Raw genomic sequence first — 24,059 nt, 5'->3', positions numbered from 1 at the left:
CCGCATGTGCCGCAAAGCGATGAGGGGTTGAAGCTTCCCCACTTTATTAGCATTGAAAGGCCGACCTTTCCTATCTTCTTGTACAATTTTCAGTTTCTTTGTTATTCAATCTTGTATAGTAAATTTTTGCACACCATGAGTACGAAGTATGAGCTCCCATTCAAGGTAAGCTATCTCCAATCGAGCGTCTCGACCCTAGGAGCAACCGGGCATCGGCAAGATGTCCGAAAGCTACAGAACTTCCATCAAACAAACTAACGCACATCTAGCTAGCTGACCCTACGCTTCTGAAGTTCGATTCCTTCATCGGTGACAAGTGGGTTGGATCAAAGAGCGGCAAGCGATTCGAAGTTCTCGGTACAGTCTACAAGCTCCAACATAATACAAGCAAGACTAACCCCACTAGACCCCGGGACCGACAAGGCGTGGGCAAGCTGCCCGGCAAACACATCCGAGGATGTTCCAGCAGCTGTCGAAGCAGCACACTCTGCATTCGAGTCTTTCCGCAAAGTAAACCCCCGACAGCGGGCCAAGTGGTTGCTGAAGTGGCACGATCTCACTACGCAGGCCAGAGATGATCTTGCCCAGATCGTGACCCACGAAACAGGCAAGCCGTTGGCAGAGGCATATGGAGAACTCGATTACTCACTTGGTTTCCTATGGTGGTTTGCCGGCGAGGCAGAGCGCGTTCACGGTACTGTATCATTGGCCGCCGCGCCCAATCGCCGTATTTTCACTGTGAAGCAGCCCATCGGCGTGGCAGCTGCACTTGTTCCTTGGAATTTCCCGGTCGCGATGGTTCTACGTAAGGTTGGGGCTGCGATGGCGGCTGGATGTACAATGGTTGTGAAACCGAGCCCCGAGACACCCATCTCGGCACTTGTTCTGGCAGAGTTGGCGCTGCGAGCGGGCATCCCAGCTGGTGTGTTTAATGTTCTCACTACCGACCTGGAGAATACGCCGTCGCTGAGTGAGGCCCTGTGTAAGCACCCACTCGTCAAGAAGGTGACCTTCACTGGTTCGACGCGCGTTGGCAAACTGGTTGCATCGCACTGTGCCCACGGTCTTAAGAAAGTGACTCTCGAGTTGGGCGGGAACTGTCCTTTTATCGTTTTTGACGATGCAAACCTTGACCAGGCGCTGGAGCAGCTTATGACTCTCAAGTGGCGCCATGCGGGTCAAGCGTGTATCACAGCTAACCGCATCTACGTCCAAGCGGGGATTTACGATCGCTTCGCTGCACTTCTCACGGAGCGGACCGCTGCCCTGGTCGTGGGGCATGGATCTGCCAAGGACACCACGATGGGTCCGTTGACCACACCTCGCAGCATTGATAAGGCCATCGCGCAAGTTGAGGATGCGCGTAACCTTGGCGCGAAGATTCTGCTTGGCGGAAAGCCTCACAGCTCACAGCCCGGATATTTCTTCGAGCCGACCATCCTTTCTGGGATGACGAAAGACATGCTTATCTCGCATGAGGAATCATTTGCACCTATTGCGGCGCTCTATCGGTTCGAAACCGAGGACGAGGCGGTAAAGATGGCGAATGCCACTAGCATGGGATTGGCGAGCTATGCATTTACGAAGAACATCGACCGCATGTGGCGTTTGCTGGAGAATCTCGAGGCGGGCATGATTGGAATGAATACCGGTGAGTGACTCAAATGTGATGTGGACGTTTCTGTTCTGACCGATAGTCTAGGTAACCAATCAGCAGCTGAATCGCCGTTTGGCGGCATGAAGGAATCGGGCTATGGTAAGGAGAGTGGAAAAGATGTTGCGGTGCAGGAGTACCTGATCACGAAAACGGGAACCTTGACGATCGAGGGGCAGTATTAAGGGCAGATCTTATAGGTGGACCCAGTATTACCTATTTTTCTTCACGGCTCGCTCCGCAAAATTGAAATATTGAACAAAACTTTCCCTGTGAAGATTGTGGGCAAAATCATGTGGGAGCTTATCGGGACTAGGGAAGTGGATTTAAAGTGCGGGTGGATTACCGATTGGATTTACAAGTCGTGTAGTTGGCCAAGTTGAGTATGGTTGACGATGCACGGACAGGAAGGTATCGGGTACTTTCTACACAGTGACTTTTGCAGCAGATCAAATGTATTGAGTACTTAAGTGGAAGTAGAATCACTTGCCTAACGGGGTATTGTGTAGCAGTGGCAGAAAATGACTAGCTTACTTTTCGTGCTCCAGTTGGATCCGGTTTATCTCTTCATCCCGCTTCATCACCACAATGAATGCCCTTCATTCCCTCCGCCATCTCATCGCAAACCATCCGCTGATTGACAATCATGCGCACAATTTGCTGAGTCGCGACGTGGCCATCGACTACGATAGCTACCCGTTAGAATCTATCACATCCGAAGCCCACGGTCGCGCTTTGGAAAATGCTCGGTTCACCCTGCCTTTATTGCGGGCCACCAACCAGCTTGCTGAGCTCTACGGAAGTCCCTGTGCAGAATGGTCAGATGTATTAGCTGCCCACAGCCGATGGGTAGAGCAGGATTACGAAGGTCTGATCAGACGGAGCTTGGAAGGCACACACGCTTTGCTTCTCGATGATCTCTTATCAGACGACGATGTTGAGTCTTACGACTGGCACGACTCATTCACCGTCTCTGCGACAAAACGCATTGTCCGAATTGAGGCGATAGCAGCCTCGCTTCTTGTGGAGCTGATGAGCACGGAACGACAAGAAGGCCAGACGGTGTGGGGTCTATTCCGCCAGCAATTCCTTGAAAAGCTCGAGCACGCAATGGACGATCCCGCCGTTGTGGGGTTCAAATCGGTGGTCTGTTACCGGACGGGACTAGATGTCGACCCCCACACCCCAGATGAGGATCTGTTGACAGCCTCGCTCCACCGGACCCTGGATCTGGGTACCAGGAAATCGGGTTACCGGATCGAGGAAAAGCCGTTGAATGACTGGCTGGTTCAGCAGACGCTAAAATTGATTACTTGGAGGAAGAGGGCTGGTATTGTTAAGCCCCTTCAGTTTCATACCGGGCTAGGCGATAACGATATCAGCCTTCTGCGAGCGAATCCTGCTTATCTTCAACCGTTAATCGTGCAATACCCCGATGCAGATATTGTGTTATTACACTCGGCATACCCGTATACTCGCGAAGCTGGATATCTGGCATCTGTTTATCCCAATGTATACCTAGATCTTGGAGAGGTGTTCCCAATGGTCAGTCGACAAGCCCAGGAAAAGATTCTACAGGAGAGTTTGGAAGTTACACCTACCAACCGTCTGCTGTGGAGTACGGATGGTCATTTTCACCCGGAAACGTTTTGGCTCGCCAACAAGCAATTCCGACAGGCGCTAGAAAAAGTAAGACATACTCAAAGGGATCCATCTTATCCTATACTAATTCAAAATAGATATTTGTCGAATACGTCAACCACGGCGACTACATTGTTTCACAGGCCAAGGCAGCAGCAGCTGACATTCTATTCCACAACTCAAATCGACTCTACAAATTAGGCTTGGAGCCTCAGTATGAAGGTACCGAGCAGTCATTGGCTCCACTTCGCCAGACAATTCCAATTGCATCCGACCCCCTGGATGCATTCTTGCAGGCTAACCCTCAAATCGAGTACATCTGGATGCAATGGGTGGATTACACGGCAACAGTGCGAGTGCGCATGTTTCCACTTCAAGAGTTCCTTCTCATTGCACGAAATAAAAGGCGAATCGGAATCGCGTTAGCCGCGCTAACCATGCTTCAAAATGACGTGGTCATTCCCGAAGGCTTAACTACGGGGCAATTCTATATGCAGCCTGACTTTGCCAGCCTTTACTTGAATGGAAGTATGGTGGCACCAGCTGCACCCAGTGCCACTGTTATGTCATTTTGGAAATCAGAAGACGGCGAAGGATTGGAAGGGTGCCCAAGAGGTACACTGCACAACATTGTCGATAAGCTGCATAAGAGACACAACATCGACATCCTATGTGGATTTGAGGTCGAGGTAGTTTTCATCAAATCACAGGAAGAGACGACAACTTGCGACCCCGCAACAACCATTCATTCTTGGTCGCAGATGACTACACAAACAAGACGAATGGTACCCATCCTCGAGGAAATAACACGGGCATTGGTGTCCATGGGAATCAAACTGCAGCAATTCCACGCCGAATCTTCGCCCGGTCAATTTGAATTCATCTTACCACCATTGGGGCCCCTGGCTGCGGTGGATGCCCTCATCGCCACTCGCCAAGTCATCACGACAGTCGCAGATAGACATGGTCTGCGCGCAACACTCCACCCTCGTCCTTTCCCTGATGGAGCAGGCACTGCCTCCCATACACATATCTCCATCAACCCTCCGACCAGGGAAGATACATTCCTAGCTGGCATGCTCAATCATTTCCGTTCAATCATCGCATTTACCCTCTCGCAAGATGCAAGCTACGAGCGTGTCCGCTCGGGTATCTGGTCAGGATCGGAATGGGTCGCCTGGGGCTTCCAGAACCGCGAGGCTCCAATCCGCAAGATCAGTCCCGGTCACTGGGAAATCAAGTCAATGGATGGCCTAGCAAACCCCTACTTCGCCGTCGCCGCCCTCTTAGCTGGAGGCTATATGGGCCTGGAGGCAAACACACCATTGACTGTAAAGCAGTGCGGGGGTAAGCTTCCCTAGCATTAACCTCTATCGTAACTCAACTGACTTCATCTTTAGTTGATGCGTCCACCTTGACCGATTCCCAACGCTCCGAGCTCGGAATCACAACTCAAATCCCGAAATCCTTGGACGAAAGTCTAGTAGCACTTGAGGATGACAAGGCTATGCAAAATCTGCTTGGTCCAGCCTTTGTTCGGAACTATACGCTCGTCAAGCGGGCGGAGTCGGCTAGCCTTTCAGCCATGTCGGAGTCGAAGCGACGGCTGTGGATTGCTGAGAGATATTAATTGGAGTAGCCAAGACAGCCTCCAATAATCTATCCCGTCCTGTTTCAATTCAACGCTACTCATAAAATCTTGGTCTCGCTAGCAGACTTTGCAAGTGCCTAGTGCTTATGCGATGCCAAGCGACCGTCTGACGGCTAGGCTTAATCTAGATTGCAGGATCCATCTGTGCGGCGAGCTTCCTCTAATGGAATCGCGTGTTCCTGTAAGCACTGACTAATTGACCGAAAGAAGCTCGCAATTCCCGAAAAATCTTTAAAAATGGTAGCATTGTACGATTCTTGCGTTCATATACTCTGTTACTTCCAAGGTTGCTGAAGTAGTGGCTGCCCCTTAGGATCCACATTTTGCAGAACAGCCCACTCCCGACTTTGAATAAACAGCAATCACACCCAATCGCTCCATTCTTCCACCATTGTTGCTAACACATCGGTGTAATTGTCGGCTTTAATGGAGAACTGCCGGTCGATCATTCTCTTATTTGAGATAGCTGGATTTATAGTCGTCCCTATTTTCTTCAAGCGAGCAGGTCGTGTCACCGCTTGTATTTGTCTGAAATGAAGTTTAGATTTCCAAAGCTGTTCTAACCTTGCTATTCTGGATAACACTCTTATTTGCTTGTCTTACAAAAGACTTGCACTAAATCAGAATGACGTACAAATATGGCTTGGTGAAGCTATAGTAGACCCAGGAACTGCTCTAGCCCCCTTTAGCTTATGCAGGACCATGTGGCCGCGTCAGCATGGAAGTGGGGCCCCCATTATGTTTCGATTTTCAGCAAAGGGTGTAGTTTAGCTCGCAAACTTTTAACTTAAAGCGAGTTTATAAAAGCTGATGGCAATCATGTAGCTGATTTACAAAATCACTCACAGATATTTAACCATGAAGTTCACCACTTTCACCTCTGCCTTGGCGTTGGCCTCAGGTGCCCTGGCCGCTCCATCTCTGGCAATTGAGAAGCGCAACCCGTCAGGATCCTTCCAGCTCGTTGCCTATGGCGTTGCCAGCAGTGCCATTCCCATGTTCTACTCCGATGGTGTGTTCATCCCTATCCTAATGTCATCCAACAATCGAAATCTAATATTGATCACTAGGTCTCGCCTATGCTGGCGACTCCTCCCTCTGGACATCTGGAAACGTCACCACTGACGTGACATGTAAGAACTAACTCTAACATCCCGTGTTGTCAACATATGCACGATCGGGACAAAACCTAAAGCTTCAAAATCAATTAACAAGTTCTTTAGTCAAAATTACCGACACCGAACTGGTCACTACTGCCACTACATCCGGTGTCACACTCGATTCGGACACCTTGCTGTACATCCAGCCCACTGCCGACGAGGTCCTAGCCGTTGGCTTCACTGGTAACGGAATCGACTCGCCGTCCGCTGCTACAACGGATGGTTTCCTCTTCTACGGCAGCTACCTGATGTGGGAGGAATCCGATGGAACTCTCTCGGATGTTTTCCGTCTTAAGGAGACTGATGTTTCTGGAATCTACCAGTTCTACTGGGATATGTCTAGCTTGGACCCCTCTGGTTACTCGATCCCTACTGTTAAGGATAAATTGGTTTGATTGATGTCTAGTCATTTGTGGTACATTCGGGAACAAGGGACCATGTTGGAGTGGGGAGAGCTTGGCCATTCCTTGTACATCCTGGGGCTGTTTACCCGCAAATTTTTCTGCACTTCCAGGCTATATCACGGTCTTTGGTACAATATTCGCTTGTTTCTCCGAAATCGCCCCGGGTTAGTCTAATTCTTTCACTTGGACTTTTAGACGAGTGAACATGCAAACGAAGCGTAAACGAGAGGCATAGGATGGCGATATGGATTTTGCAATAACAAAAGTTGGGGTTCTACCGCTTTAGTTCCCTTTTAAAGTCTTTGAACATATTGAAGTTTTTCTTGAGCTGAGGAGATCTAGATGATGACTGAGCTTACATTAATCCAATTTTAATTGCTTTTTCTATTGCCGGGAACAAATTAAGAAGAGGTTTGTAGTATGGAGCATTGATATGCTTAGGTGACTATCATTATTACTATTGGAACACTGTTTTTACTACCAAACGGAGTCTCCTATCAAGTCTTTGAGTATTAGTTTGGATCTCAAGTCATGAGGAAATATTTAGATGCTTCAGCCACAAAGAATGTCTTGCCCAGGTGGCTCAACGTCTGAAGCGGCTTCGCTGCCTGTTAATTAAAATTACTAGTATCTATGTGAAGCTTCATCACCTCGTAGTTATTCAAATAGCTTCAGCCCACTCACCCATAAAAGATTGTGACATAATTCTTCTACAGTGGATTATGGCCTTTTGCGGGGAAACCCCTCTACACGCTTCCAACTATCGAGCATGTAGCAACCTAAAATTGCATTATGTACTCTTTCAACTTCTACGAGTTTCTGGAATCGACCTATCCAGCCTTCCCCCCAAATTGCCAATATCCTCGCAGATAGTCACGCTCTCGAATATCAGATTAACGAAGCGGCTCATCTGGCCTTCGGCAACCTAAATATCCTAGGAGGGGAACAATTGGGGATTCATCTTGTGCAATCATTCTTGAGTCAGTACTCAAAATTTTCTGTTTTGAGTTGGATGCTATCTGGTCTCCTATCTCCATCTAAGCATCATCAACACTAATACATACGCTCTTGGTCTCTAGGTAATTGTCTATGCTGACAGTCCATCCCTCCCGACCAATTCCACTCGCCTTGTATCCACCAAATGGCATATCAAAAGCTCCAGTCGGGCTAGTGCAGTTGACTCCCACATTTCCAGACTCCAACTTCTTGGCCATCCGCAGCGCTCGACTCACATCTTTGGTATAGACTGACGCATACAAGCCAAACTCGGTATCATTCGCCTTGGCGACAACTTCATCCTCATCTTTGAAGGTATTGATAACAACTACCGGCCCAAAGATCTCTTCCTTCATTATCCTGGAGTTTTCCGGCGTGTTAATAAACACAGTTGGCTGAACAAAGAATCCATTTGTGTGCTTGGAGGGACCAGCTCCCAAAATCATCTTGCCATCTTTCTTGCCCTCCTCGATGAAGGCCTGGACCTGCTTGTATTGGATCTCGTCTGCTTGAGGGCCATGGTCGGTGCCGGGTAACAGTGGATCGCCACTTTTCACCACAAAGGTATTCTGAAACTTCTCAATGAAAGTCGGAGCAATGGATTCGTGAACATAGATTCTGGAATTAGCCATGCAGACTTGACCACTGTTGAACTGGATGGAGTGCACTGTGTCTTTGACGGCTTTTTCCATGTTCGCATCTTCAAAAATGATCGCGGGTGACTTCCCTCCTAGTTCCAAAATGACATTCTTCAAATTCGACTTGGCAGATGCAGCTTGGATCAGCCGTCCAGTTCTACCCGAGCCTGTGAAACTGATCACCCGGATATCCATGTGATGAGATAGTACACTGCCAGAGATGTGTCCATGGCCCGAAATGATGTTGATGACTCCTGGTGGGAAGCCCACCTTCTCAATAAAAGTCGCAACTTTCGCACACTGAAAACTTGATAAGCAATTGGAACGGTAAAGAGGACAGCAGTGGACGCACAGTCAATGGTGCTTTCTCGCTACTCTTAAGCACAACTGTGTTTCCTGCGATCAACGCAGGGGCTGACTTGCTGATAAGGAAATAAATAGGTACATTCCAGGGAATAATAGCTCCCACCACACCAAACGGTTGTCTCATGGTCATGTTGACAAAGCCAGGAGTATTCAGGCTGGAGGTACCCAACGCCCGCATTCCGGCCTCCGCGTAGTGGTTCAAGGCATTCACAGTGCGATCAACCTCGAAGTAATTTGACACGGGACGACCCATTGAGAGTGCCTCAAGCTCTGCAAGTTCATCCTTGGCTTCCGTAATGAGAGGAGCGAGTTTCTTGAGATATGCTCCCCTAGCGATTGGGGAAAGTGCAGACCATGATGGGAAGGCAGCTTTAGCTGCCGCTACAGCTGCATTTGCATCGTCCTCGGTTGCCTCGGATACTGTGATGAACGCTATTAGATTAAGTACTCTCCATGAGACCCTGGGAGATATACCTTGAGTGAACTTTTCACCCGTGGCAGGTGAGACTAAATCAAATTTTCCCCCGTCAGAAGCTTCGACAAACTGATCCCTGTTAGCGTGTACTCCATACATGCATAGTTGATAAACTTGCTTTGCCATTGATGAACAGACGCGTCTCGAAAGACTTGACATTTGGTGTTTGGGTAATGCTCATTTTGCAACTTTCTGGCAATTATCAGATTTACTCAGGAGTATCAGTATAGAAAAAGGTCGAGGTTTTGATTGAGGTTCAGGGGCCTTGAGGAAACTTATTAAAAATCCTGGGGAAACACGTCTTCATCGGGGTCAATGCGACCAAGCCCCACACAATGCTGTCGAACCATAGCACTGATCCTCGGTAGTACAGCAGAAATTATGCAGCCGGCCTTGCAGAAATGATGTGACGTGTTTCTGTAGATCACCAAGATAAGGCCGGCAATTGCATCAGGGGCTTGTTGATTTCTAAGAAATGCTACCTATCACTTAAAAGTGTCTTTTATGCTAGTGTCTTCGATCTTGCAAGTAGCTCAGCTGCCAATTTAGAGGTCTTTGCGCAGCCCGAACGGGTCCAACATCTCCCCCCAGAGCCCGCTTCTGCTCCCACTCCTCAATGTCTCCATGATCAACGAAATTCCCATGTAATCCCAACCGCAGTTTGAAAGGAAGGTGGATCGTCGCTAAGGGCCCACCTGCCAGATGCCCCGCATCGACGATCACCACATCATTTCGAAGCACATCCAGCCGATTCACTAGCGCTATGATCCACCCTTCCCCCTCTTTGCCCCCTTTCCGCGGAATGAAAGTAGGCTCCTGGAACGTACCCCGTGGACCGGCCCAGAGCACGTCCTCGGAACGGTCATCCCATTGGTAATGGCCTAGACAGTTGAACAGCCCTCCTGCAGGGGAGCCACATTGTGCTGCATCGTACTCCCGTGTGGGGTCAATCTTCGCTTGCCAGAAATGGTTGTATTTCTTCGTGACATATCGATCATCGATACGGGAGAACTCACCACTGGTATTCCAGAGAACCTCGGGCTTGACCCATGATCCCGATTCTTGTTTTGGGTGAAAGACCCAGCGATGCGTGACGCTTTCGAGCCGGTTTCTGGCCCCCAGATTGCTGGACGCCTGGTTTTCAGGTGGGAAGAAGAAAAATACATTGCCGTCAGCCACTGTGAGATCGAAAACAATACGACCTTGTTCATTCTCGTAGCAGCCTGCGACGTGACCATGGAAAGCTAGAAAATAAATTAGCATGAATTGTTGAGAGTAAATCGGTAGCTTGATCTTACCATTCTCTGCCCGGAACCATCTTATATCCTCTGGTTTCCCTCCTCTCCTCGGAACCACACCATACCATTGACTCTCTGTAGGATCCCATGCCCAGTGATTACCGCCTTTCTTCAAACGATCCACCGAGCACTTCAACGGCGTCAGCGGAAGAACGACATAATTCTCCGAAATCCCGCAGTCATGAATCATCCCACAAAATGGCGACTTATACCACACTTCCTCGGTCTTCTTCCCATCCACATTAATCGTGTAAACGACAATATCACACGATCCATCATTCCCATCCCCACCAGCTTCATAACCAAAACATATCATCTCACCCGTCTCAGGGTCAAACTTCGGATGTGCAGTGAAGGTCGGTGATAGAACCTGGCCTTCAAAGTCATATCGGCCGATCGTCTCCAACGTAACAGGATCCATCGCATATGGGGGCCCGTCTTCTTTAGTTGCAAGTAGCATTCCACGCCAGAAGGTTATGTTTGTATTAGCCACAGTGCGAATCACACCCTTCACCGAGTCAGAATCCGTGTAAGGATTCCGATATTTGCCAAATAGGCTCTTGCGAGCTGCGGTTTCGGCCTTGAACCTATCAGTCTTCGCATATCGCTGTTTGAAGTCTGCATGGCCATTTTGGATTCGAATTGCGGTTACATTGCCGTCACCGCTGAAGTGTATATCTTCTTCGAATATAGGGGGAAACCGATGATCGGGTTGGATTCTGAAGAAGGTTCCGTTGATCTCGGGCGGGATTGTGCCGTCTACTTCGAGGTCAAAGATGTCGCCTTCGAGTCGTGATGGTAGATTGAAGGTCTGGAAAGCAGGCGTGCGGGGGTATCTGACTTGGTCGCCTGTCTTCTGTCCGTGGGTGTATGGGTAGTCAACGGGGATATCGTAGATGTGGGCCATGATGATGGAGCGCGTTACGCGACAACCAAATTTTGATTATGTTAAATGTGGACAAAGGCCCACTGTTTCCAAGACAGCTATCTAGGACCGGAGACTTCTACCTGAAATTTATACCGCGAGACTTTGGCTAGTGCACGGGGCTTTTACAAAAAGCCAATACATCGATGCATCTGTCTTCATATCGGCAACATTTTCCTATGAAACTGCCGGAATAATATACATCTGGGGTAAATCCGGATCCCTTTCACCGTGAAGTCAACGAACTATAACCCAGAAGGTTAGATTCAAAAGTATCCTGGTCGGCCCCGCAACCTCATAACACCCAGGCCGTCGCGTATGGCTGCTGTTGTATTGGATGCAGTTCAGCCTGGGTCCTGCCCGGCATTCTGAGCAACAAGCAAGATCCGAGAAACATGTGTGATGTGGGGTTCCAAAAACAACAACGTCTCCCAAAGTCTGCTTTATAAGTTACTTTTTCATTCTGATGTTATACCTACACCGCTGACTTTCTTTGTCTATCATCCCCAAGGCGACTCGTTACATCTGAGCACTGAGCCATGGCAGAAGAAACCCAGTCTCCAGACATTTCTGCTCTCGTTGCCACCATGCAAAATCTTTCAAATGAAGTCACGAAGCTAAAGGGTAACATAAAGAGCTTTCTCCTTCTATCTTTACTGAGAAAAATGCAGGCGAATCCGAAGTTAGAAAGTTGCACCACAAGTATGGCTACTACCTGGACAAATGTCTCTATAAAGAGGTGAGCACACAATCCCACACAATCCCATGCGCTCAAGCTAACTTCAGAACCAGGTAGTTGACCTTTTCGCGAACCACCCAGACACATACGTCCAGTTCCTCAACGGCCGCTTCAACGGCAAAGAAGGCGTCCACCGCCTCTACATTGAGCGATTCGCAAATCGATTCGTCGGCGGCCGCAACGGCCCAATAGAAGGCTGGCTGTTAGACCACTTGATGGCTCAAGACATAGTGGACTTCAGTCCCGAAGCCGGACGCGCAAAAGCCCGTATCCGCGCATTTATGAGTGCGGGAACCCACGAAGCCCTGCCATCCGAGTTCCCAGGTGGTTATCGCCAGTGGTGGGAAGGAGGACTGTACGAGAATGAATACATTCTCCAAGATGGGGTTTGGAAAATACTGCGGTTGCGCTACTACCCTTTCTGGCATGGTTCCTTTGAGTCTGGGTGGAAGGGATCTAAAGATTTTGTTCCCCTGTTTAAGGAGATGTTTCCTGCGGATAAGCTTGGTCCTGATATTATACTTCAAGATGGGGGGCTTTGGCCTGATACTCGGGTCATTCCTTTCCACTACAAACACCCTGTGACCGGAGAGGAGGTCGAGGAGGGGGGATATGCGGGCTCCGAGGTGGCTTGCGGAGGCTAGTACGGCCCCACCGTCGCGGAGTATCAATGACTGGGGTTTTTGAGAATGAGACGCTTAATGTCCTATGGTTAAATTATACTGCAAATGAATGCCCCCAATGAGCAGTTCTTTCATCCACATTTCAGCAATGAGGTTGCTGATTCGTATATGAATATTGTGTATACTAAATACTTGCAGAGGTCTGCTCGCTGGAGGTAGAGAGGAAGTAGCCCCACTGCCTACTCTATTCTCATGGTATCCACACTTATGCATAGTGCTTTCCCCGCTGACCCCTCATTTCGGAACGAGGTCTTGTTGGGCATAGGTGACAGTAGTAGAAGCTGATTACTTGCTCTCGTGTTCCTATGCGCCTGGCATTGGTCTTTTGTGACTCTTCGTAGAATACAGCCTCTAGAAGCTCGAAATTATAGACATTGGTCTATAGTTTAATATGAGAAAATAGCGAATTATGTTGAGGAAATTTTTTGTTTCACTCTGTTATACCATAAGTGCACCAAATCGCTGTGTATCCCCCATGAATATGCCTCTCAGCACAGCCTTTCACGGGAATGGAAGTAGAGCGATGGGAATCGTACATCTCACTAAAAATTTGTAATCAGACAATGCGCACCATGAACACAAACAAAGACTAATCTAAATCAAATCCAGGATATCCAGCAGTGGTCGTGTGGGTGATTCGCTTGATGTAATCGTTCAATCCGCCAAGGTAATTTAGCATCTCCTTCGGCTTACCGGGCACGTTTGTGCCCATGTACTCTATTTAGTCTCAGGAAGTAGGGTAGCATCGCCAATCTGATTGACAAGAGCTCTCCAAGTCTGCTCGGCAGCCGGAGTAGGTTCGATTTCGCAGTGGCCCTTTGCACGCATATGTGCCAAAGTCTGGGCAATCCAGTCTCCTTGCACTTCGGCACAAGTTGGTCCATTGCAAAACATGTTGGGGATTGCTGAAGTCATCAGACCAAGGTGCGTCCATGTACCATTCTTCCACTTGTCTTGCAAAAGTTCACCGTTTCGACCACGGATTTGGATGTTCAGAATTCCACCAGTGACGGAATCAAAGCCAGTTGCAAGTAGTAGAGCATCAAGTTCGTGGAATTGACCATCTTGGGTGATGACACTGTTGGCACGCACTTCAGCGATAGGATTCTCCTTGGCATTGACAAGGTTGACGTTGTCTTGGTTGTAGATTTCGTAATAACGCTGCTCAAGAGTCGCCCGCTTGGTGCCGGAGTAGTAAGGTGGCTGCTCAGGAGCAAGGATTGCAGCTTTCTTCGGATCTTTGATGCGAGGAAGAACCTTGCTGCGCCAGAAGTCGTAGGCCTCCTTGTTGAGTTCCTTGTTCATGATCACTTCGCGGTAGGTCGCGAGCCAAAATGACAGTCCCCCTCTTTCCAAATTTCTTCAAATAAAGCCTCACGTTCAGCGCGGGCCGTTGATTGTAAAGGTTGGTTGTTGGACTCCGCGTCGATTCTGTTTTCGCAGCTCACACATGGATCCATATACAGACTTGTCTTGTTCCTCAACTGCCAATGGCCTTTGTCGCATGGGAAGAGCGTAGGTCGGGCTACGCTGAAACACCGTCATATGGTCAACCACGGGTCCGATTTCCTGAATCTCTTGCAAACCACTGGACCCATTGCCAACAACGCCGACGCATTTACCAGTACAGTCAAGACCACCCCTAGGCCACTTGGATGTGTGGAAACAGGGGCCTTCGAAGGCTTCCAGATTCTTGAACTCGGGAATCAAAGGTTTCGCAGCAAAGCCTGTCGCAAGGATAAAATAGCGAGCTGAGCGTTTGATACCGTCACTCGACGAGACATTCCAATAACTGGCACTCTCCTCAAACTCGGCGGCAGTGACACGAGTATTGAAGAGAATATCTCGTTTCAGGTGAAGCTTCGACTCAACATGCTGGAAGTATCGGCGGATCTCCTCCACGCACGGATACTTTTCGGTCCATACCCAGTCATGCCAGATATTTTCATTGGAGAACTCATAAAGTGGCACTTTCGTATCGACTCTCGCCCCAGGGTAGGTATTCCAGTACCAGACATCTCTGATATCTGCCGCCTCATCGATGACCAGGCATTTGAAGCTCTTCTTTCGTAGTTCGTGAAGTACGTACAGTCCTCCGAAGCCACTGCCAACGATAATGGCAACAAATTGCGGAGAGTTCACAACGGAACCCATTTTTGCAGACAAAGGTATATCGCCGATAAAGTGAAGATGCGACTGAGGCTGGTATTGAATGTGGTGAACAGGAATTTAGTCTCCGTTTCGAGTTGGTAGTCGGAGATTATATACTTTCTTCAAATTCGCCGCCTTCACAGACGTAAACAACGAAGTCACAATAAAGGCTCACCTGTTTTTCTGGATACAAGTGTTTTGCTGAAGAAATGCCGTTTCCATAATATTCCATGGATCATTTGCAGTAACGCGGCGTTGCTCTCGCCCCACAAATGTCCCGCGGGAGATCCGCTATCGCACGGACTAATTATGAGGTAGTCAGTCCTCGCGGATGGATTGATTATCACACAACTTCAATTCTATCCGTGGTCCTGTCTTGGTAGATTAGAAGCGGGGAAAGCTTACATGGACTCTGAGTGTGCCTGTATATCTTATATATAAAATATCACAAAAGCATCCCATAACCTGCTTCGTTCCAACATCGCCAGCCGAGATACATTTATCAAATCTACCCATTCAAATTTCAACGAGGTTCAAAATGACAGACAAGAACGGTTTTGTCAGGGATGATGTATGTTCAGGTTCCTGGTTCGATTCTTGTAAGTATCCAATTACTCACAATAATATATAGAAATCCTATGAGTCAATCCAGAAGCAGTATGACTTTCTCGCCATGCCGAAGAGCAAGGTAAGGCATATGCATTTGTTCATCAAGATTGATATCAACTCATGCTGACATTGATATTTGACTGACTAGTATCATGACCCGGAGCTTGCTGTGGCAGAACAGGAAGTGCTAGACCAGCTTTACCGTGGGTGGTTGCGTGGTTGCACTACTGGAACCACGAGTCAAAGGCCGACTACCATAACGGCATGGTCGGTTCTCATCGATTTTACGATTTTCCAGAGATGCTGAGCTATGACATGTTTGGAAACACAATTCGCGGTAACTTTAACGAGCACTTCGAATCTATCTTCCCTTACTGGAATGACGGCCAGATAGAATTCAAGGATCTTAAAATCACCGCTCTCTCTCTCGAGACCATGCCTACTCCACAATGATCCAACACACCTGGGGTACTGCTGGAGGCACACCGTTTGATACGGCATTCCGGCGCACTGGGATTTCGCGGCGTAACCCGGAAAATGGACAATGAAGATGGATTCATGAACACTTGTCTTTCCCTGTTGACATGAAAACTCAGAAGGGTGATTTCACTGCGTCGTTGGATCCTGAAAAGGGATTTAAGCTTCAGTAAACCGGGAATTATCTAGTGTCAAGGATCTCGAATGAAATATGCGATGAGAGATGATACATTTCTCGTTGATTGTTGATCCAATCGAATCGTGTCTTCAGATCTGCTATTCTAATGATCGCCTTTCCGTTAAGAGCGCAATAGTTGAGCCTCATGAGTAGCAAGGCATGAACGAACGCGTCAAGGTAGTAACATGACGAGATTTAAGTCCGCTTAACTCTTACGCCTTATGCAATAGCGAGCCAAAGGGTTAAGCATTTGACGCAGAAAATCATGCATTCCCAGGCGGACGCGTCGTTTAGGTCTGGGGAATAACGAAGGACTATACTCCTTTTTGATTTCTTGAAGGTTTTAGACTATTTGACTGAAATACTCAAAGAGGGAACTTGCTATCACTCAACATGAATAAACCTCATGTTGATTTGAAGGAGGCCCGCCTATATCCCTGTTCACGTATGTTTCCAAAAGAAGGCCTGAATGTTATTGAGAAAACCAGCTTCCCAACTCCGGATTATTCATCTGCCAATCCTCAGTTTCCCAAAACTCCAGGTTTGCATCTGGTCCCGATGAAAGGCAATTTGGACGCATGGCAGGATCAAACTCCGTATGCACATCACTGTTATGCCTCTCGCGATCATCAAGAGTCGCCAAAGGGGATAATTGTCTGGTATCATACTCCAAATAATTCATTCCAGAACGGGGTAATCTGCCATGGAGTTGACTAAGTTCAGCGGGGATGCCTGCACAGCTGCGCACCGCCCCAGGTGCTGTCGATGGAGATGATGCGGGATTATATTGACTGAGCCGTGTCTCCAAAGTGTCTAGATTGTCTAGTAATGCTTGGGGTGTGTTCTAAAACGCCGTATAGCGCTCGTACGTGGTACGTAAGATCCTATACTTGCAAAGCGAGTCTTCCAATTGTTCCCTCCTACCAGATAACCCTCGCAGAACCTGGAGTGAAGCTGCTAACCGGACGATACTTGCAAGGAAAGGGCTCACATGCTTCACGTGCCATTCTGGGCACTGTGAAAGAAAAGAATATATATCGTCGGAAGCTTGAAGACAGTATTTCAAACCCTGCGGACGTTGACGTGAGTCTGATCGACCGGCACTTTCGCGTGGCAGGCTTTCTCCAGGGCAAGAAATTGTGCCCACAACAATTCCATCAAAGGCATGGTGATGATATATCGTGAACTGAGCTTGCTTCAGACTGAGGTATACGTTGTACTTTGTGCTTTGAAGATGCCTAGCCCCCGGATCATAGAGTCCGTGAGAAGAATGAGCCCCGAAGTCCACCGGGTTCTTATCATGGTTAAGATATTGCGGCATGGTGGCGGTAGTAATTTGCAAAGCATGGACCAGTGACTGTAGTCGCGACGAGCCCTCCTGTCTCTTCCTCTTGCTAAATGAGTTGCGAAAATAATGCAGTAGTTGATTGGAACTCTTTTCAGTATTCATATCCATTAATATGCCTTGCAAATTCCCTCTGTGAAGCACTTGTGCATCCCTCGTGATCGAGATTATCGCGATAAGCCATGCATCAGGGTTTTCATTCCCGCATGCTCTGAGTGCCTTTGGTCGAGCAATTGGGTCTCTCTCCAAGAAGCAGCTGCGGCTGTATTGATTCGAAACCTAATGGTCATCCGAAGCAGGAAGGTGGGTATCAATCATGTTCCAATCGATTGCAGTTGGGAGTCTTCGGATAACACTGGCAAACGTATCCATTTTCCAGATGGCCCACCAGCATCGCCGTGCCTCTTCTGCTTCAATCCAACGCGACAAGCCACGGCCAACTTTATAGCTCTCCTCCAGGGCCTCATAGTCAATGAGATGTAGGTAGAGCTCATACGCGACCCGAACACAAGAGCCTAAGAGCCTCCACGCGCGTCCCTTGACGCCCTTAGTAACCTCATAGAAAGTCACCAGAACCATAGCTTGCAGAAGACAGAGACTTGATTGTTCGCCGGAGGCTTCATCGAGTGAGTCATATATAAAATCCACTGCTTGGTTATGAAATTTCATAGAGTCTGATTTGCATTGCAAAGAAACATCTTCAGATCGAAATCTCGCCGAATGTGAGAACATGGCCGCAAATAATGCTTGTCGATGAGCAGGTACTTGAATAGCTTGAACCTTTTTCGCAAATGAGGGTGGGTGGAGTAAAGAGGACTGACTCATTGTGTCAAAGTACAGCTCCGTCCTATTTCCAATCAGCTTTATGCCCATTTATGAACGACCTGAGGAAATTTCGAACATACATGCGTTCGAATTCTGGCAGTGATAGGCCGAAAACATCGCATGCGTCCACCATGAGGTTCTGTGCTGACGCAAGATTAAGTAATGACGTTGAGGAATATTGTTTCTCCAAATTGGGAGGGTCTGATTGACGTCGATCGTGGGTGGGATGAATTAACGATGAAAGTCCGATAGCTTTGATGAAATTTGATTCAATGTCACGAGACTCGGCATACGTCTCGCATAATTCAATATTTGATTCATCGCCAAGGGGGCTAGGCTGAGCTCTTATAACTAGTTTCATGTACACCACTATGGCTATGGTGCAGGTCGTCGTCTCTGGCCAGGTGTGCACTTTGCGGAACGTAATATGTGTCGTATTGCGGCAAAGCTCCTATGGGCTTATGAATTCTCTGAGCCAGTTGATCCTGTAACTGGAAAAGCCATCAGCCTGGATGTGAATGCATACAACCCGGGTATCTTGCAGGCACCACTTCCCTTTAAGGTTCGGATCACGGTCAGGAGTGACAAGCATGCTGCGACGATAGCGAAAGAGTTGACTTCGGCGTTGGATTTCTTGAAGCAATGGGAGTAGGGCATTATGTTTTCGGTTGTACATGATAACGCCCGCTTAGGTACGCAGTACGGAGTACGAAATTCAGTAGGGCCATCTACAACCCATTATGGTGGAAAAGAATACGGGAATCTTTGGTTGATTAGTCGTTTATTCTCAGCGCTTTGAATATTAAGGAAATTGTGAGACAATATATAGTGGTTACACATTTAGACCTGATGTCTTATGTATCGAAATGTGCGGGTACATAATTTGGATTACTAATAATATCATTGCGTCATTACCACGGTGGAAATACGTATACACGGAGCAACTCACACGGGGGCGGACGGACTAACTCCAGTTCCAGCTCTCGCTGTTCGCATCACGGAGCTAGCTAGAAAATCGATGAAAAGAGCCTAGTATGATGCGTGTGTAACCGCCAATGCATTCTTCTTTTTTCAATCCATCTTGATGGTTGAAAATCGAAAGGTGGAGGGCGATCGGCACACGCGAATTGCGGAGAAAAAGTCTCGTTAGTCATGACAAGGTCAATGACCGGCCGTGGCTGATTATCACAGGGCGAAAAGGGTTGAAAAAAGAAAATCAATGGATTTGATGGAATTAGTAGTTTTTGGAGCAGTAAGTCAGTTTTTTTCTATATGATCATCAAATAATCCCCCTTCCGTATACAGATGAAACATTCCTGTACAAATGCTAGACGCAAGGCCATTAGACTAAACAGATTCAAGTCATATCGGTAATAAAATCACCTGAGAAAAGGACAGAAAGAAGAGAAAACTTAAACGCCGGTCATAGCCACCCATGTATCCAGCTATAAACCAATATGCAATGCGTCGGACCGTGCACAGTCATCCATCGGGGCTAAAAACCACATAAGTAGAGGATATCATCAATAAAACCGCGTAAATTTGTGCAAGTAGTGAGACAAAATCATATTGAAAATGCTATATCACACTATCAATGATGATCACTCACTCTGGCCAGATGCATGGTTAATATTGTGTCATCTTGCAGATGAAAAGAAATGCAACCTCTCAGAGGATCTTATCGAGAAAAATTATTTTTTGTAAATGAGTCTGGGGAATGCCCATAAAATTTGATTTGGGAACGAGTGTCCATAGATGGTGAGAATTTATGGGGTTGGAACGCCAAACTTTGTCACGTCCAAAAAGAATAGATGTCGATATGAAAGGCATCAATTGCCTGCCTTTCGCTCGTTCTTCAATCCATTCTTTTCCCATTCATCAAGGAGTCGTGAAACTTCCTTAAAAGATACTGGCTTGGTGAGGAACATGTCTACGCCAGATGCGAGAGCCTCGGACTCATCACGAGAGCTGCTCAGACCCGTCAAGGCGATGATGACGGCCGGCCCGCGACCATCATCTTCCCTCTCCATCGCACGAATAGCCCGAGTAGCCTCGAAGCCGTTCATGACAGGCATTGACATGTCCATGAAGATGATGTCAAAACCATGCTGCGCCTGCTCAACCGCTTCAACAGCCAATTTTCCGTTCTCCGCGGCCATCAAATCGGTCAGTCTGCGCTTTTTCATGAACGTAATCATGAGATTTAGATTGATACGGTTGTCGTCGACAACCAAAACACGCGATGCTCGCAATGGGGGCACTGTAGTCTCTGCCAAGGGCGCCGGTAGTGAAGCAGCGACAATCTCCTCCGGGGGTGCAGTGATAACTGAAGGTGAGGTAGGGGAACCATCCTCTCCTGACACGGGACTACCGGCTTTCGAGCCCAGGATTTCCGCTGGAGCAGGGGATGAGATAGGCGAGGTTCTGGGAGAGCCAACTACAGTGGAAGCGGGCGCACTTCGGATAGGCAGATCCATCGGGTCCTGTAGAATAGACACTGGAGTTACAACGGCGGGCTGACCATGCTGCAGACACCTAAGTACACTCCGGGCCAGCTTGTGTGGTCCACATGGGCGGCGAATGATGTCAACAGACGAGGACAGAGGTGACCATTCGGAGCGTGCTATACTGTAGTCAACCGACCTGTGGCATAAAATGAGAAGGGCTGGGAGTGTGGCGGATATCCCATTGCGCAATTCAGGTAGGTCTGACTCCTGGACGAGCAAAATGTCAATTGTCACGGAAGGTGGCCAACTGACGATTTCCAAGCCGAACCACTCGGTCATGTACCGTGCGATTTCGATCCAAGGTTCTGTCAAGTTGGAGGGATCGGTAGCCCAAATCGCAACTTTCTTATTCGGATAGCCTTCACGAAGGATGGTAGTCTGGGAGAGAATTTCCCTTTGCTGCATGTTAAAGGCATGTGGGTCAACAGGTGGGCTCTCCTCACCTACTGGCCTAGCCAGCGGCAGAGATACCCGTACAACAGTACCTTCACTTGGGCGACTACGGACGCGGATGTGTCCATTCAAAGCCTTGACCAGACTGCGGACAATGGAAAGTCCTAACCCGGTTCCCACGGCAAGCGAATCCTCTTGAGCAAAAGGGGTGTAAAGTCGACCGCGCAAAAATTCTTCCGAAATTCCCCTTCCGGTGTCGGAAACAGTCAACGTCACCAGATCCTCCAAGCCTTGCCGTCTAGAGCGGCCTTCTGAATGGCTCGACGCCCCAAGGCTAATCGTAACGCGCCCTTGGTCGGTGTATTTCATGGCATTTCCAAACAGGTTCATAATGATTCGGCGAAGAGCGCCCGGTTGAGTTCGATAAACCCAATCACGTTGCGCCACATCAATAATCACATCTACATTGGAAGGAGACTGAACTTTGGGGCCGTTATGTGACAATAGAACCGGGATATCGGCGGCCGCGTTCGAGTTCTGGCCATATGCATGGCCCAAACAAATACCCTCGACGACTTCTTCCGCCAAAATAGCAAGATCTGTAGCGACATAAGTGTCCAAATGGGACGCCAGCTTGTCGTTTCCTTTGAAATCCAGCGGTGATTCCTTCCTCTGTTTCATGGATTTCCAGGTTCGCTCAAGCGAAACTACCTTGCTATAATCAAGCACCTGATTCATGGTGTCCAGTAAGGTTCTGCCACAGGCATTGACCGTCTCGAGCAAGGAATCTTGAAATTCACTAAGTTGCGTGCCGTTCAAAAACTCAGCTGCAGCCAAGATACCATGAAGCGGGCTTCGAAGCTCATGCGAAATGCTCCCAATGAAGTCTCCCTTTTGCCGATCTGCAATTAAGGACTCGACCCGGCTGTACTCAGCCATCACAGATGACCCAAAACCAAGAACGGAGCTAAGCTCCACGGCTGATGTGAAGACCTGTGTCTCCACAGCGGTCCAACAAAAGCACCCTGAGAACCACTGTGAGCTGACAGCGTTCCACAAAGGCACAAAAATGATTTGAGTAGCATGGGGGAAATATTTATTGAGCATCGTGTTCTCTGCAGCTTTCCGTCGCTTGGCCATTGGTTTCGAAATAGCATTTGTTGAGAAGGCCCCATTGGACCTATTTGGACCGGGAGACCCCCAGTAACTGGGACCCTGCTCATCATCATCATCGGAGGTTGATATCTGGCCGTCTCGGTGGAAAGACCAGAGCTTCCCCTTTGGGTATCGTCGAAGCAACAGGGATAAAAATGATCGATCAAGATTGGCAACAGGGGTACTAACTGAGGTACCCTGTTGACTGAAAGAAAACGGCTCATCGTGGGTAGATAATGATAAGATCGTGGCAGGTCCACTCGAATCTGATGAGGAATCTGTGTCACTATCGATATCTGTCAAAGGATTATTGTTTGCCTCGAAGAACGCAACACCGCCATCCCTGCTTAGATCCAGACTCTCCCGGAGCAGGTTCGCAGCACGGCGAAAACACCAAGAGTTTCCCTGTGAATCATCCGGAGGCAGTCGATTGCGGCTACTACTAGTAACCCATTCCGGCAGAGAGCTCGCAGCAGCAGAAGTTCCTGTTTCAGGTTTTGACTCTGAAGCATCGGAGCTAATTGATTGTCCCTCGTTGCTGAGAGAACGCGGGTTGTGTGGACTTTCTGATGTTGTGTGGTATGCGCTTTCACGCGATCCGCTTTGAGATCCATGATCCGCACTGTGTCCCTCCCGAGAGTCGCCGAATGTACTAACGCGATTATGGCTCGACGGTGTGCCCGCAGAGAACGGCCCAGTACTATCCGCCCGAGAAGGATCGACAGTATCTACAAAACTCGAGCTACCCTCCACAAAATAGCTCAGCCCCCGTGATAAACGCGCAGCTCGTCGGCCCTCCGAAGCTTGGCGACAAATCTTCATGTAATCCAAAATCAACATTGACAACGATCCCAGCGTGTCTTTCTCCAATTCATTCAATCCATCACGTGGGCTGGTGTCTAGCACAAAGAGGCATCCCAAATTGATGTTATTATCCGTCGTCAAAGGCGTCCCGGCAAAGAATTTGAAATTGGGCTCGTTTACGACGAATGGAAGGCGTTTGTATCGATCATGTTCGCTCAAATCGCTGACCGTAAGTAATTGGTAATGCGCATTTTCGCGCTCGGAGGGAGGCAAGGCAAGTGTGTCCTGTCGAAAATGGTCAAAATGATACTTGTGGTGAAATACACCGCGGGAGGCGAAGGCTACAGTCATTCAGCGGCCAAGCAATCGTGCGTACTTACCTGACACAGATTCCAGGCCCTTTGGCCTCCAGTGGACCCCATCCATATCTGATCACGACCATCGTGTAACGATGTGTCATTCAAGTTCACGGACTTGGTTGCTTCGGCCAGCATAAACTGCTGGTCTCGATCAAGTACGCAAATCAAGGCGCGCTCTACATTCAGGCGCAATGCCGCCAGCTGCGCAAAAGAAGTCAGAGTATTGTTCGATGTTCCCAGAACCAGACTCTCTGGGCCAACCGCTGTCGAAGGGCCGGAAGTCGAACTGCTGTTTGAACCGCACGAGCTATTTCGGATTGGAGGTGTGTTGGATTGGGAGGTTCCGGTTGAGACAGGCGACGGAAAAGCTTCATCCGCAGAAAGCCAAGACGGAATTACGCCAAGTGGTTCAGCAGGCTGGTAGTAACGGTAAAGCTCCCTCGTCCTGCGATCCGCATTGTGCTGCGTCTTCTGCCCTGTCCCATTTCCTTCTGTCTCGAGTCGTTGGGGTCGAAGCATCTTTATCTCTCAGGGTATTTGGAACGGCAACGGTTGTGCGCGACGGTCACTTGTGTCCCGCCACGGCTGCCGATAGTGTTGAAGGAGCGGAGAAAGGAAGCAAAGTT

General features: G+C 48.5%; 11 protein-coding genes across 11 annotated transcripts; 6 read left to right on the top strand and 5 right to left on the bottom strand.

The window, feature by feature from the left end:
* Positions 1-135: 135 nt before the first annotated feature.
* On the top strand, positions 136-1,839 carry N7484_007481 (NAD-dependent succinate-semialdehyde dehydrogenase; the record flags this gene model as incomplete). Its single annotated transcript, XM_057117868.1, has 4 exons — positions 136-165; positions 270-357; positions 407-1,651; positions 1,703-1,839. The coding sequence occupies 4 exons, from the start codon at positions 136-138 to the stop codon at positions 1,837-1,839; spliced, it is 1,500 nt and encodes a 499-aa protein (XP_056970903.1).
* A 403-nt stretch (positions 1,840-2,242) lies between these two features.
* fluG (uncharacterized protein) lies at positions 2,243-4,925 on the top strand (the record flags this gene model as incomplete). The annotated part of the gene is made up of 3 exons (XM_057117867.1): positions 2,243-3,343; positions 3,394-4,642; positions 4,696-4,925. 3 exons carry the CDS (start codon positions 2,243-2,245, stop codon positions 4,923-4,925), a joined length of 2,580 nt encoding a protein of 859 aa, XP_056970902.1.
* Positions 4,926-5,804: 879 nt separating this feature from the next.
* Positions 5,805-6,501, top strand: N7484_007479 (uncharacterized protein; the record flags this gene model as incomplete). Its single annotated transcript, XM_057117866.1, has 3 exons — positions 5,805-5,958; positions 6,017-6,079; positions 6,170-6,501. 3 exons carry the CDS (start codon positions 5,805-5,807, stop codon positions 6,499-6,501), a joined length of 549 nt encoding a protein of 182 aa, XP_056970901.1.
* A 1,046-nt stretch (positions 6,502-7,547) lies between these two features.
* On the bottom strand, positions 7,548-9,166 carry N7484_007478 (aldehyde dehydrogenase family protein; the record flags this gene model as incomplete). Its single annotated transcript, XM_057117865.1, has 4 exons — positions 7,548-8,444; positions 8,497-8,930; positions 8,985-9,054; positions 9,104-9,166. The coding sequence occupies 4 exons, from the start codon at positions 9,164-9,166 to the stop codon at positions 7,548-7,550; spliced, it is 1,464 nt and encodes a 487-aa protein (XP_056970900.1).
* A 326-nt stretch (positions 9,167-9,492) lies between these two features.
* On the bottom strand, positions 9,493-11,190 carry N7484_007477 (carotenoid oxygenase family protein; the record flags this gene model as incomplete). Its single annotated transcript, XM_057117864.1, has 2 exons — positions 9,493-10,229; positions 10,284-11,190. 2 exons carry the CDS (start codon positions 11,188-11,190, stop codon positions 9,493-9,495), a joined length of 1,644 nt encoding a protein of 547 aa, XP_056970899.1.
* Positions 11,191-11,747: 557 nt separating this feature from the next.
* On the top strand, positions 11,748-12,591 carry N7484_007476 (nuclear transport factor 2 family protein; the record flags this gene model as incomplete). The annotated part of the gene is made up of 3 exons (XM_057117863.1): positions 11,748-11,832; positions 11,880-11,947; positions 12,001-12,591. The coding sequence occupies 3 exons, from the start codon at positions 11,748-11,750 to the stop codon at positions 12,589-12,591; spliced, it is 744 nt and encodes a 247-aa protein (XP_056970898.1).
* A 756-nt stretch (positions 12,592-13,347) lies between these two features.
* N7484_007475 (flavin-containing monooxygenase) lies at positions 13,348-14,784 on the bottom strand (the record flags this gene model as incomplete). Its single annotated transcript, XM_057117862.1, has 2 exons — positions 13,348-13,940; positions 14,079-14,784. The coding sequence occupies 2 exons, from the start codon at positions 14,782-14,784 to the stop codon at positions 13,348-13,350; spliced, it is 1,299 nt and encodes a 432-aa protein (XP_056970897.1).
* A 535-nt stretch (positions 14,785-15,319) lies between these two features.
* N7484_007474 (uncharacterized protein) lies at positions 15,320-15,843 on the top strand (the record flags this gene model as incomplete). Its single annotated transcript, XM_057117861.1, has 4 exons — positions 15,320-15,352; positions 15,413-15,469; positions 15,539-15,593; positions 15,689-15,843. 4 exons carry the CDS (start codon positions 15,320-15,322, stop codon positions 15,841-15,843), a joined length of 300 nt encoding a protein of 99 aa, XP_056970896.1.
* A 1,826-nt stretch (positions 15,844-17,669) lies between these two features.
* N7484_007473 (fungal specific transcription factor domain-containing protein) lies at positions 17,670-18,215 on the bottom strand (the record flags this gene model as incomplete). Its single annotated transcript, XM_057117860.1, has 1 exon — positions 17,670-18,215. The coding sequence occupies one exon, from the start codon at positions 18,213-18,215 to the stop codon at positions 17,670-17,672; it is 546 nt and encodes a 181-aa protein (XP_056970895.1).
* Positions 18,216-18,586: 371 nt separating this feature from the next.
* On the top strand, positions 18,587-18,867 carry N7484_007472 (uncharacterized protein; the record flags this gene model as incomplete). Its single annotated transcript, XM_057117859.1, has 2 exons — positions 18,587-18,619; positions 18,664-18,867. 2 exons carry the CDS (start codon positions 18,587-18,589, stop codon positions 18,865-18,867), a joined length of 237 nt encoding a protein of 78 aa, XP_056970894.1.
* A 1,177-nt stretch (positions 18,868-20,044) lies between these two features.
* N7484_007471 (uncharacterized protein) lies at positions 20,045-23,952 on the bottom strand (the record flags this gene model as incomplete). The annotated part of the gene is made up of 2 exons (XM_057117858.1): positions 20,045-23,359; positions 23,455-23,952. The coding sequence occupies 2 exons, from the start codon at positions 23,950-23,952 to the stop codon at positions 20,045-20,047; spliced, it is 3,813 nt and encodes a 1,270-aa protein (XP_056970893.1).
* Between the last annotated feature and the right edge of the window lie 107 nt (positions 23,953-24,059).

This window comes from Penicillium longicatenatum, assembly GCF_028827895.1.
Source record: "Penicillium longicatenatum strain IBT 33135 chromosome Unknown contig_4_segment0_segment0, whole genome shotgun sequence".
Classification (NCBI taxonomy): Eukaryota; Fungi; Ascomycota; class Eurotiomycetes; order Eurotiales; family Aspergillaceae; genus Penicillium; species Penicillium longicatenatum.
The sequence above is the reverse complement of the archived record's forward strand: the minus strand, read 5'-3'. Positions and strand labels throughout refer to the sequence as shown.